Consider the following 13,215-nt stretch of genomic DNA (forward strand, 5'->3'; position numbering starts at 1 on the left):
AAAACTGAAAGAGGCCAAACAAGGGTGGGTTCAAGGATTGCACACAAGGGTCTAGATCCCAAAGTTAAAGTGAGTGTGAGGACATGCAGCTGCAGGCTATATATTTACACAGCACCCCAAAACATCCCTATTCTGTAATGTCACAGACAAACATTTGAAATTACCCAAATGAACCTAAAGTGGCTAATGATTTAGATTTTGACACTGAAGACTGACAAACAAGCCAACAGCAGCAGTACCTACTGACAGAACTGGCAGGGCGGATCTATAGCGTGGGGTGATGTCTGAGGTATGGTAATGCAGGCTGGCCATTTCACGGAGACATTTTTATTAGCTTGTAAAAACTGTAACCCTAACATTGTAAGTTGCTTTGGAGAAAGGTATCAGCTAAATGAATAAGTGTAAATACAAATGTATTATTAAAATTATTTCGTATGAGACCAACAACTGTTAAAAAACTGCAATGCAAAAAGAATGATAAAAAAACTGAAATTTTAAGGATGTTCCTTAATTTGTTGTTGTGTCCAATGCACAGTGGAAAACACACACACACACACTGACTGAAACCGCTTGTCCCGAGCGGAGTCGCGGCAAACCGGAGCCTAACCCGGCAACACAGGGCATACGGCCGGAAGGGGAGGGGACACACCCAGGACGGGATACCAGTCCATCGCAAGGCACCCCAAGTGGGACTCGAACCCCAGACCCACCAGAGAGCAAGCACAGGCCAAATCTGCTGCGCCACTATGCCCCCCACACAGTGGAAAGCACACACACACACACACATTGTCAGAACCGCTTGTCCCGTACGGGGTCACGGGGAACCGGAGCCTACCCGGCAACACAGGGCGTAAGGCCTGAGGGGGAAGGGGACACACCCAGGACGGGACGCCAGTCCGTCGCAAGGTACCCCAAGCGGGACTCAAACCCCAGACCCACCGGACAGCAGGACTGCGGTCCAACCCACTGCGCCACCGCACCCCCACAGTGGAAAGCATTTATATTATAATTTGCAATGACATTTATATATTTTATGTATTCATAGTGGGGGTGTGGTGGCACAATGGGTTGGACCGGGCCCTGCTCCCCGGTGGTCTGGGGTTCGAATCCCACTTTGGGTGCCTTGCGATGGACTGGCGTCCCGTCCTGGGTGTGTCCCCTCCCCCTCCAGCCTTGCACCCTGTGTTGCCGGGTTAGGCTCCAATTTGCCGCAACCCCGAATGGGACAGGCGGTTCAGACAATGTGTGCGTCCTATGTATTCATACAAAAAAACGTCATATTGTGTACAAACACAGCAACTGCCATGAAAGTTCACCAGGGTTCTTTCAACCTGGACTGACAGGAAGCAGACAGGGATGTGTAACTTGAAAAAAGCAAATAACCAACTCATGAACAAATATGAAGGCGTGAGCCGAGTTCAAGGACTCCGAAAAGATTTAATATGATGGGAATGGAAAGGCGAAAGGGCAGCACAAAAGAAAACACGCACTGTCCTGTGATTTCCCCACCGCACGAAAAAGCCACTGGAGAGCCGTAATCGCGTGACATTACCTAACCCTGCCATATAAACAGAAAGCTGAGATGCAGTAAATTATAACGGCACTTTAGAGAATGGTAGCTATAGTGGGAAGTGATCGCCACGTGCAGAAACCTGTGACCTCCACCACCGCACACAGCTCTGTTGTCAAAAAGTGTCTCTATTTATTTTGTAACACATGCTATTTAAGATGTTTTGTCTGCGTGTCCATTTTTGTCCTCACGCCACCATCCGGATTTTGCTGCAGGACGGAGAAGCCTTCAGGCTCCACTGAAATCGCTCCTGAAACTCAGCATTATGGTTTGACAATTGTGACTTACAAATTTGGCCATGGGACTGAAAATTATACTTCATGCGCTTCTGAGAACATGTTATACGCTTGCTGCCAAAGTAAACATTTTATTGGTGAGGAACGTTGAGCGTTCAAAAAGTGTATCCAAGACAAGTCCATCACGGTGAGGTTGGTACATTCCTGTGTCACTCTGGGAGGATCTTGTGCGAAAGCGATGCGGGCTAATCTAACAGCGCTTCCATATGTCAACTCCAAACTGAACTTTCTCAACCTGAATGTCTGAGAGGTTTGAGAAAGAGAATAGTGAGACATGATGAAGGGGAGGAGGATGACAAAGAGCAGAACAAATTGTAGGCAGTATATAATACTGACAAACACTTCTTACATTACAGTTAGTCCTTTGGCAAACACTTTCGTCCAAAGTAATGCATAATGCTGAAAACATCACCCTGCCAACACGCCAATCATCGAAACCCATTGCTTGAGAGAAGTAATGTCTCTAACCTGTTTTTTTTTTTTTTAATTGATTTTACTGGAGCTTTGGAAATAAGTGCTGTCTCACAAATCCATCCATCAATCCATTTTCATTAACCACTTGTCCCCAGCGTTTCAGAAATTTTAAGCTGCGCTGGCAGGTTTTTTCAGGTTTTGCAAATTAATGAAAATTCATCTCCAGCAAAAAAAGGAGAAATCTGTGGCTTGGAGTGGCAGTGTCAGGTTTGCACAGCGTTTTGGCCCAGGCCTGATTTGGGGGGGGGGGGGGGGGCACTGTTATGTCTACCAATGTGATGAAGCAAGGGCTTCTCTGGGAGAACAGACTCTGCACTGCAGGCCAACACAGAGCATGACTGCACAAAAATCCCTGCCTGGAGAGCACAGCGGGCTCTGGGGAGACACCAAAGATGGAATCGTTTCCTAAAGTTTGATCGAGTCCTATTACTTTATTCCTGAACAGAAACTGAGTGAGCCAGCACCAGAGAGGGAACTCAACGGGCCCTGAGGCAGGGCAACATGCAAAAATGGCACCTTCTCTGCACAGCACCTCCACAAGCCATTGCCAAGTTAAATTTGTTGAAACTTGACATTTTGCTACGAAAATAAGAAACCGTGATGAGGGATGCAAGATGGGAAGGAACTACAGGAGAGCAGAACTCACTCACACACACACACACACACACACACACTGTCTGAAACCGCTTGTCCCGAGCGGGGTCGTGGCAAACCAGAGCCTAACCCGGCAGCACAGAGCACAAGGCACAGGGCTGGAGGGGGAGGGGACACACCCAGGACAGGACGCCAGTCCGTCGCAAGGCACCCCAAGCAGGACTCGAACCCCAAACCTGCTGCGCCACTGCTCCCCCCTCCGAGAGCAGAACTCCTCAAATCAAATTTGAGGAGGACCCAACTGTTTAATATATAAGATACATTATCTCAGCTGCTCTGTTACACTGGGGTGGATCAGTTGTGTTAAACTGTATGAACTACATCTAAAGTGCTGCATTAATTACCAAAGTTGTCTGAACAAGGACATATGGTAACATAAAAGCACTCTGTTGTTCATTTTCTGTCTGATTTGTGACAATATTTGGGAATTCTGACATTGTTGCAATGCCTGCAAAAGTGCTTACATTTCAGTATATTTCTGTGATTTTCCCACAACTGTTTTTATTATTATAAATGTTCATATTCATAAATTAATTTGTACATTATCATTGTGAAAGGAGGTGAAACAGCTACATTCTGAGTTTCCTGCCCATGCAGGAGATCAGCGCACTCTGGTGAATCCACGGCAAATGACCTTCCTTGCTGACAGCTGAGACAAATGCTTCCAGAAATATAAGGGGTAGACCGGGCTTTGAGACAAAGGGGTACGGGACACAGTGCTGGTCCTGGGGAGCCGCGGGCGGGAGATGGAGAGGAAAGTATACGGAGCTCATTAACGAAATGGAATGTCATATTCTATGAAAGGAGCTCGACCACTCCTGGAGATTCCTCCCTCCATCCGGGATCAAATCAGAGACACAACTCAAGAAAATCCCACCCCTGCCCCCCGGTTGAGAAAAAACCACGGGAGACACATGTGCGCACTCAGGCCGCGGGCCCTTCGGCAGCCGACACGCACGGATGCTCGCTCACGCACGCACAGACACAAACTGCCGGTTGCTTGGCGCTTGGGCTAAGGCTGGGGGGAACTGTTTATGCAGTGAGTGTGGCGCGGCACGGGGCCGAGATCCCGGTGCCGCGGACCTTCGACACAGCCAGACAGCGCACTCTTTCCAAACGGGACCGCCAACGGCCCCATTTCCCAAGCTCCTTCTGCACTTGCAGCTGAAAACGCTGCGAATCTGCAGGCCGCAGGATAGCAGAAAGCGGTCGGCTTTTTAAAAAAGAAAATTAAATTTGTGGATGTTTACTCTCGGTTCTGAGGCAAGAGGGATCTCCAGAAAAGAGACAGTTTAACAGGCTGAATTTTAGCTTATAATAGTACTGAATAACAAAACGGTACCTACAAATTATTACACGGGCGTAACTAAAACACAAGTATACATTTAGGGTATATGTACCGCGCTCGAAAATATTCTGAAAACAAATACTCTGCAGGGATCGGGAATTTATCGTACGCATACTGGATTTATACATAGAAATGCTTAATTTAAAGCACATTGCATTGCTCCTGTAACTCAAACTCAAATTAGCGAAGCAGGACCAAACACTGAATTTAGGTACGCATCTGAAAGAGGAGCGCCGCGATGGGTTCGATTACCGCTTAGCCTCATCCATGTCCTGTACGTGCTGACATTATGAAACGCAAGGAAGTCCGGCCTCCTTCCCTCCTGCAGAGCTCGTCTCCTACGCACACTCACAGTGGGGAACTTGAGGTGGTTCAACTTACGTCTGAACTGTAACAGGCGTGTAATTAAAAGCAGGATATCTCACATCAGCGGCAGAGCCGCTCTCGGGACTATGGGAGCAGTGACTGGACGGGGATAAGGAGAGGAGAAGAGCTGTGCTGTGTTAAAGACTCTACCTAGGATGTTCCTTTGTTGTGGTGTCCAAGTTCATCAAGCAGAGCATGCATGGGATTACCATCAATAAAAATGTAAAAAATGATGTACTATTCCCACTGCATTGTACTGGTTTCCCATGAAGGATGCACTCTACCTAACTCCCTATGCTCTTTGGATAGGCTCTGGACCACTAGAACCCTGCGTTAGACAAGCGGGTACTGACAATGAATGAATGGAGAAATATTGTCCCCAATTACAAGACATATCAGGAGCAGCAGATGACTTACTGTACATGCCATCGTGAAAATTAATAACCATATAGCAACGAGATAAAGGTTCTGGTCGGAGGGTCCATCAAGAGCGAGAAAGCGCTGGCTGCCTCACGATTGACTACGGACTGAATGCAGCTCATAAATGACCCTGGCAAGTTGGTTAGTGAACAGGTTAAATTGAGCATGGCCTTATTAAGATCATACCGCAGTTATTCATGGTAGCTGAGCACGCGGACTGCAGGAATGGAAATAATACAGGAGTATGAAAGTAAACTCCAGGACCCCTGACCTTTAACTGCCTGGGACCTCTGTGGTCCCAGGGTTGGCACCACTTCACAGGATAACCCATGGGAATGTCCTCACCTATGACAGCATGGGCAGAGGCCCGGGGGGGACAGGTATTCTAGAACTGTGTCATTCTCTCGGCCCAAATGCCACCCAAGCAAAGCAAAGTATATTGGTATGGCATTTTGGTGGTTTACCTACTGACTACTGTATGTAATACACTTACAGTAACCCCGTCTTTCCTTCAGGCAGCATGTGGAAATACTGCCCATCAGTCTTTGCCTTCAGAAAGACCCTGTAGTTACAAGGCAGGCCCGGCACAGACGCGCAGCTGGACACAGTAAAAACTGCTTATGTTGCGAGCCGCTAATTAGTACGCAGAAAACCAGAGAGCCCATGCTGAGATCTAAGGGGTACGTTTTGGCTTCCAAAAGCGACGGATATTCCGGTGACTCCGACCCTTTTTTTACCCCTCTCTCGGCTCTCTCTGCCAACAAGTGCGGAGCTGGGCCCCGGCCCTGGGGCCCGATGCTAGGCTCCTGGAGAGGGGGCCCTCAGCCAGCAAAACACAGAGCTCAGGGGCCTGTGCAGCAGAGCCAGCATACATATTCACACTGTGTAAGAAACAAAGAGGAAAAGCTCTCCCCGTGCACCACCGAGTGGGGGATGAGAATCCAGCGGTTCCAGAGTCGATGTCTGTGTTCGGCCGAAAACAAGATTACACTGACTGACTAGTTTCAAAGGGTGGTGGAAAACAATGCAAAATTTTTGAAATATATGCTTTAAGTGCTTCTTTAACATGGACTGGTGCCTTTCAGAAGTATATAGTTCCAGGATCTTTTGGGGAATCCCTGTTTGGATTATCTCATTTGAGCCTAAACAAAATGTTTACAGACCAGTGTTCTACACTTAAGGGGGACGCAGTGGTGCAGTGGGTTGAACCGGGTCCTGCTCTCCAGTGGGTCTGGGGTTCGAGTCCCGCTTGGGGTGCCCTGCGACGGACTGGCGTCCCGTCCTGGGTGTGTCCCCTCCCCCTCCAGCCTTATGCCCTGAGTTGCCGGGTAGGCTCTGGTTCCCCGCGACCCCGTATGGGACAAGCGGTTCAGAAAGTGTGTCTGTGTGTGTGTTCTACACTTAATCGCAATATCTGCATACAAAAATCTTGGTTTCCATGTGGTTTGTGCTTGTTTTAATAAATAGTAACAAATAAAGGAGTGACAGGCAACATTCTGCTACGGTTGTGGAGAAAGAATACCAGAATTAAATCAGGTTACTAGGACAGCAGGGACATCGGCAATGTGGGGTTCTCATGGCAACAGGGTGGAAAATGTAAAGAGATCCTGTGGGAATCAACTGGCTGTGCCAAAAAGTCAACAAAAAATAAATACAAACATATTCCGACAGATCGCAGAATAACATATAGCCGGTACATTCCTTCAAAACACAGCCATCATGCAGACAACAAAGGAGAGCAAACACACAGGGAGTCAGACGGAACCGGAGAAACCTTCAGCTGATGTCATTGGTCAGACCACTCAAGGGCAGCGTGCCCTCTGCCACGTGGATTACCCTTTACTTTGATTCGGAGGACCCATCTACATCTGGCTTGCTTGTATGTCCTGAGGCTGTGGTGTCTCACTTGGTCTGTGACACATTCCTGCCTGCTGACCTCTAACCTCTTGCTTCGAAGTGGCTGGAGGTAGCTGTATGCAGCTTGAAAGAAAGTACTTCGACAAAAACTGAGCCTTCTCTTGAGATCTGACCTCAGTATTAAAATAACAAAAGAAAAAAAGGGAGGGAATGTGTTTGAGCTTTGAAATTCAGAGTGCAATGAGGCACAGGCAGGTTCAGACATGTCCTTGGTTATTAAACTCATATTGGCCTCCGTGATATAATACTAACAATTTAAGTCTTTATTATATTGACCAGCAAAGTAACAAAACTGCCTTTTATTCAAGAGCAGAGGGAAGGTATGTCAGAAAAAGGGGAGCGGGGTGGGGGGGTGGGATTAGTTTTATGATCTGCAACATCCTGCCAGAGTTTATATTGGGTGGTTAAGCATGCATGACCTGCCCTCTTGCAGTGGGCCGTAAAATGGTAGTGAACTTGAAGTGGGCCTTTCAAGCCCACACCCCACTTGATGATAGCACAGCACTAAAAGAGAAGGAGTTCACTTCGCTTTACACACCTGACCAGTGAGGGCTGAGATACAGCTGATGAGGAGGGGAGGTTTGAGGCGGATAAACAAAGTGACCCTGATGATCACATGCTACTTGACAACGGTGATGACATCACCATGTGTTGCACATATACATACACACACTGAAACCACTTGTCCCAAGCGGGGTTGCAGCAAACCGGTATCTACCCCGCAACACAGGGCACAAACCTAAAGGGGGGCAGGACACACCTAGGACAGGATGCCAGCCCATCGCAAGGCACCCCATGCAGGACTCGAACCCCAGACCCACCACACAGCAGGACCCAGCCAAACCTGCCGCGCCACCGCATCTCCTTTGTGCATATACAGTAAGTATTCAATTGCTGCTGTTTCTCAGAAGAACGGCTCAGTGCCAGGTTATTTAAGTGTGGCAGAAAATAAGAGCAATGAAAAATATGACAGGACCCTGCAATGAATGACACACGCGGGGTACAGTACCTCTGAGGATGTAGTTCTGGTAGTTCTGGTCTGCTTCCGCTCCCACCTTTATCAGGCATGCCAGGCCTTCTGCTACCACAAACTCGTGCACCAGGTCCTTGTCATCCTGAAAAACGGGAGGAGGGGATTCAGCGTTGGCTCCGGCTTTCACCGTTCTCAGCTTTGCTCTTCAGCGGAGTTGGAGGGTGTGAGAGAAGAAGGCAAGAAGGCATTTTTGTGTTCAAGAGTCAGATCTCAAAGAAACAAATGATTTGTTTTCTGAGATGTACGTCACTCTGGAGACAAGAGTCTGCTCAGTGAATAAATGCACTGTAGATGTAAATTGCAAAAGAGCATTTGCTGGTGAAGGTCACACCGGGGTAACATGTAGGTTGCTGGTTCAAGTTCTTGAACTGGCCCCCCTGCAGCATCCTTTAGGAGGGTACATATCCGGAATGAAAATACCTAGGAACGGGTAATAACTGTAAGCTACCTCTACACTTGGATGAACGTGCTTGCTAAGCAACACCGTGAATGATGGCACAGAAGAAAAAGCAAAATAAGATGAAGGAGGGATGATAAATGAAGTTTGGTGTGAATGAATCGCAGCGGTAAAAAAAATCAAACAACCAACTCAGCAAAATGTTGTAAAAGTCTCAGTGACAGGCTATAAACTAAGAGATGCCGGGGGAGGTTCGGTCAGGTGCTGTCTTTGTATCAAAGCCGCAGTCCAATAAAGTTCCCTGAGAAGGAAACAATTAACAAGAGTCAATTAGAGCTGACATGATGGCTGCCGACAGCCAGGTCTACCCCACTCAACAGAGCCATCTGTTTTTCCAAGAATACATGTGCACTGAGGATGAGAAAATAAATAAAGGCAAAAGAAAAACAATTCTGTTTCAGCTCTACCACTCCTACAAACACGATCATTGTTTGACCAGAGGAAAAAACTAAAATGGAAAGCAACAGAAAGAAATAAAGAAACGGCTACACATTCTTGGCCAAAAATAGCCGCCTCTGTGCTAATAACTTTTACTTCACAGGAACCAGATGTGAGGCCGAGACCCCAGCCAGTCACTGGGCGACGAACGCGGTCCCTGCCTTTCCCTGGGGCGGTCACACTTTAGACTTAGGTCATGCTCTCAATCACGCTGTAAAATGTAACGTGACATGTCATTAAACATGAAAGTTGTAAGGCCAGACGCTCATAACGCACTCGGTGCAATGATTATCATTACGATTCTGCTTTTTATAGGATGTTGGGCTTTGATGTTGGGGTTCGCTGCACCCAAATAAAATACACACGATGTAAGAACAGGCACATTTTATAGTGTGTTGACTCACAGACTAATGCTGTGATCATCTGAAGAATCTGGAAGCTTCTCCATACCAACTCCTCCCAGCTGATGGCACTGATCCTGGCATCCTACCATCTGCAGAACCACATGTTCTTCTTTGTCCGTCAAAAACTCATAATTTGCCAGAATCCTCCTACCTCACTGACCTGACCCCATCCAGGAACTCTCCTTATGCAACTCTCCGTAGGCAGTGGCATGTGAGCAGAGTTTTTTTAACCTGCTGCCACCCTGTGCCCCGAACCACAATACACCTCTAGGTTTGAAAACACCTCTGACCCCCTGTGTTTGTCCTTCCACACCTTTGGTGCTCAGTCTGCACCCCTGACCTCCAGCCTCCGTCAACGTCAGTGTAATCTTCTGTTCCGCAAAGGGTAGCGTACATCCACCTGATGAACCCCCCCCGAATCAGTGCAGCCACTTATCCTCATCACTCTGCAGACCACCCCTCCCACCCCTGAAACCACAACCCCGAGGCTGCCCCCTGGCTTGACCCCATGCTTTGACCATATCCCATATCCCAGACCCAGATGTGTCCTGAAACAAACCACAACCTCTTGCCTGTCTGCGCCTCTCCTACCAATCTATCTTCAAGTGGAAACTCGCCACTAGTTTTTTCAGGATAAGAACTAAATTAAGTAATTAGTTTGATATTTTAAGCAACTGTAAAATAAGGAAGCTATGCCATAAATTAAGACTGCATCTTGTTCATATAATGTAATGTGCAGTACAAATACTTCCGCTATATTACACTGAGGCCAGGAATATTTTTGCTGCAGGTTTTATAATAATATTTGCCGTGACAAGAGTTCTCAGCAGTACAAGTCTCCACCAGTCTTTATTTCGATGCATGGCAGTCCCTCTTCAGAGGCACGTGCCCCTTTCGCTCAGTCTGAGCACAGATGTGACAGATGTGACTGAACAGCCTACTGTTTTTGACAAGCATCAAACTCAGTGACGTCTGCAAGAGCTTTTCCCATTATGACATTACAGTTAAAGGTAGAGATCCAAGAGAGGGAATTAATTCTTGCGCAACTATATTATCATTTAATTTGTGTCTAGGTTTAAAAAAAATGTTCCGGCATACTTTAAAGTGCTGTAATAGATTTAAAAGCTGATTTTGTAAGACTGGAATCTATGCAGATTTTGATTATTATCTCCAGAAAAATTCTAGTAAGGAACGTTTTATAGCTGTTTTGAAGTTGTAGTATGAAGTAGTACGTTGTATTAATCACGACAATCATTATAATCACAACAAAGAGACCCTTAGCACAGCAGTTTGAAAATTACAGTTGAAATTCATACTGCGTTTCACTTTAATCACACAGCTGCTCCAGGGGGCACGGGGTTCTTGAAACTAATTCTGATAGGAAAACATGGAACGATTGCTTGGAAATAATCTGTGACTGCAGTGCTAAAAGGTGAGTAAATTTAGTTTAGTAAGTGATACCCCTTGAGACGCTGAATATATAAATGTGGAAGCGAACATTTCGCACCTTGCTGCAAAAGTTCAATTTAATAAGCAAATGCTGCTTTGATCACTATCCGCATCTGCGAAACAGCAAGAGTAACACACTTTCGTACCCGCTGCCCTCACTGGGGATAAATTACCCAGCATGCTCCAAAAAACCCAATTTCCTGTGTCCATAGAAACCCCCTTGTTTTGTCCTGACCGCTGGTGGTTGCTACGAGCCAGTTGCTTGCTGACATTAATAGCTCATTAAATCAGCGGTTGAAGAGGCGTTAGGAGCAATCAGTGTCCCAGCTTGATTCATGGCTGCACATGGGGTCCCAAGCCCCAGAAAGGACTAAATGCAGCGGTTTCAATCGCCTTCACTTGTGTCCTTCAACTATTTTTGCTCTATTCCCATAAAGCCTTACATGATAAAATGACAACATCCTTACAAGAGGATGATCTAAGCAAGGACCGAATTAATTTAGCACTATACTCGACAATGCGGAGTTAGGCTTTGACTTCCTGGAAACAAATGCAAGTGGTTTTTGGGTCCCAGAGTTGTCCAGTGGGGTCTGATCGATCACAGGGATGCTGACTCACAGTTCAGAGAAGTCTTACGTGTGCTATTCGGTCAGAAACAGAAGGGAGTGAACTGGATGAGCACAAGATTCAGTGAATCTGGGTGTGCGCGAACAACTGTGGTGTGATATTCACGTCTCACTGGGATGTGAATATAATGGAGAAAAGTCTGTAATATGGTGTTTTCATGTAGCTCATTAACAGAATGATTGAGTAAAGTGAAGAAATGGTGAATGTACAGAGTGTGGCTTTACAATGAGGTCATGCTTGATTCACAGGGTTGGGTCCTATCATTAATTGTAATGAATTTTTTAACCATTGCTTGACCATAACTACTACTGGGGCAGCTGACAGTGTAGTGGTTAGCGCTGCTGCTGAGGTCTCAATGTCTGGCTGTAGTACCCGTGAGTAAAGTACTTATACTGAAAAGCTCCAGTAAAATTCCGTTTATTCATTTAGCAGACGCTTTTCTCCAAAGCAACGTACAGCTCTTAGAAAATACAGATTGTGCATTACATTAAATTAAATTACCCTTAAATAATTGTAACCTTCACATTGTAAGTTGCTTTGGAGAAAAGTGTCAGCAAAATGAATAAATTGAATATTGAATAAAATGAGTAAATTACTTAGCTGACGCCTCTGTTCAAGGCCACTACTGGGTCTGCATACTAACCTATGTAGAATGGTATTACAATAGCCATTTATACACTTGGGTAATTTAACACTGGAGCAGTTCAGGGAAAGTACCATGCTCAAGGGCACATGTATGGTAAGGAACGGGACTCGAATCTGGGTCTTTTGACAGTACGGCAAAGGGCTTTGTAGAAACTGCCAGGTTTTGCTTTGTAATACATGGTACCACCAATTCTTCAGCTCGAGACAAATACAACCTGAAAGAGAACTTTCACTAAAGTGACAGATACTGATTCATTTTCTATATGCGTGTGGACATATGACTGTGGATTTCTTTTCTGCACAATGCTCTTACTATTATCTCTTCTGACAGCCTATCTAAACTACATCTCAAAGAACCTCAACATGCAAATAAAAACTGACATCTTAATTTATGATGCTGTCACTTCTGTTTGCTTTTTTCGAGGTGATTGCAATAACATCACAAACAAGGGCTAGATAGATTCCCTAGTGGTTCACTGAAATCTTGAAAAACTCTGTCAGATTACAAACTATTCATAATAATTTCACAGCAATTATGTGAAACCCAGTATATTTAGCTATTCATTTAAATGTGACATATAGTCTCCATCTTTATCAAGGTGGTCCATGAACACTATTACATCGGGGTTACTTACAAAATCAAAATTTCTTAAAAATGACTTTATATACCGCGACCCGGTCCCGGATAAGCGGAGGGAGATGGATGGATGGATGGATGGATGACTTTATATACATTAGACCCTTATGGGGGTACTGATGCCATCAGCAGCAGCAGCAGTGAAGGGGCCAAGAAGCAAAAATAGGATGTATTAAATACATAATTAATTTCTTCATCTATTCATAAAGTAGGAGAAAAAAGTTAAACACAAAATAGAATGAAATAAAGAGAAAATTTATTGTTCTCACCTCTGTTCCAAATTAGGACTAAACAAAAACTGAGTCATGGAATTGTGAGGAAGGTTTTTAGATACAGGCATGTTTGCTACTAGAACTGTGAATGTGATTTAAAAAAGCTTCCTGGACACATGCACAATTCAAAAATACTTTGTGGAAAAGCGATGGAATTAAAAAAATAATGGACTTTTCAGTTTTTTTGCACTGGATGAAAGTATAACGG

The 13,215-nt window shown here is 45.5% G+C and overlaps 1 protein-coding gene across 1 annotated transcript in view; it reads right to left on the bottom strand.

The window, feature by feature from the left end:
• fhod3b (formin homology 2 domain containing 3b) overlaps positions 1–13,215 on the bottom strand; it is a 130,562-nt gene that overhangs the window by 47,873 nt on the left and 69,474 nt on the right. Inside the window, exon 5 of the mRNA XM_029246040.1 lies at positions 8,055–8,160. Coding sequence (XP_029101873.1) covers positions 8,055–8,160 — 106 coding nt within the window. The remainder of the gene's footprint in view (positions 1–8,054; positions 8,161–13,215) is intronic.

This window comes from Scleropages formosus, chromosome 18, assembly GCF_900964775.1.
Source record: "Scleropages formosus chromosome 18, fSclFor1.1, whole genome shotgun sequence".
NCBI lineage: Eukaryota > Metazoa > Chordata > Actinopteri > Osteoglossiformes > Osteoglossidae > Scleropages > Scleropages formosus.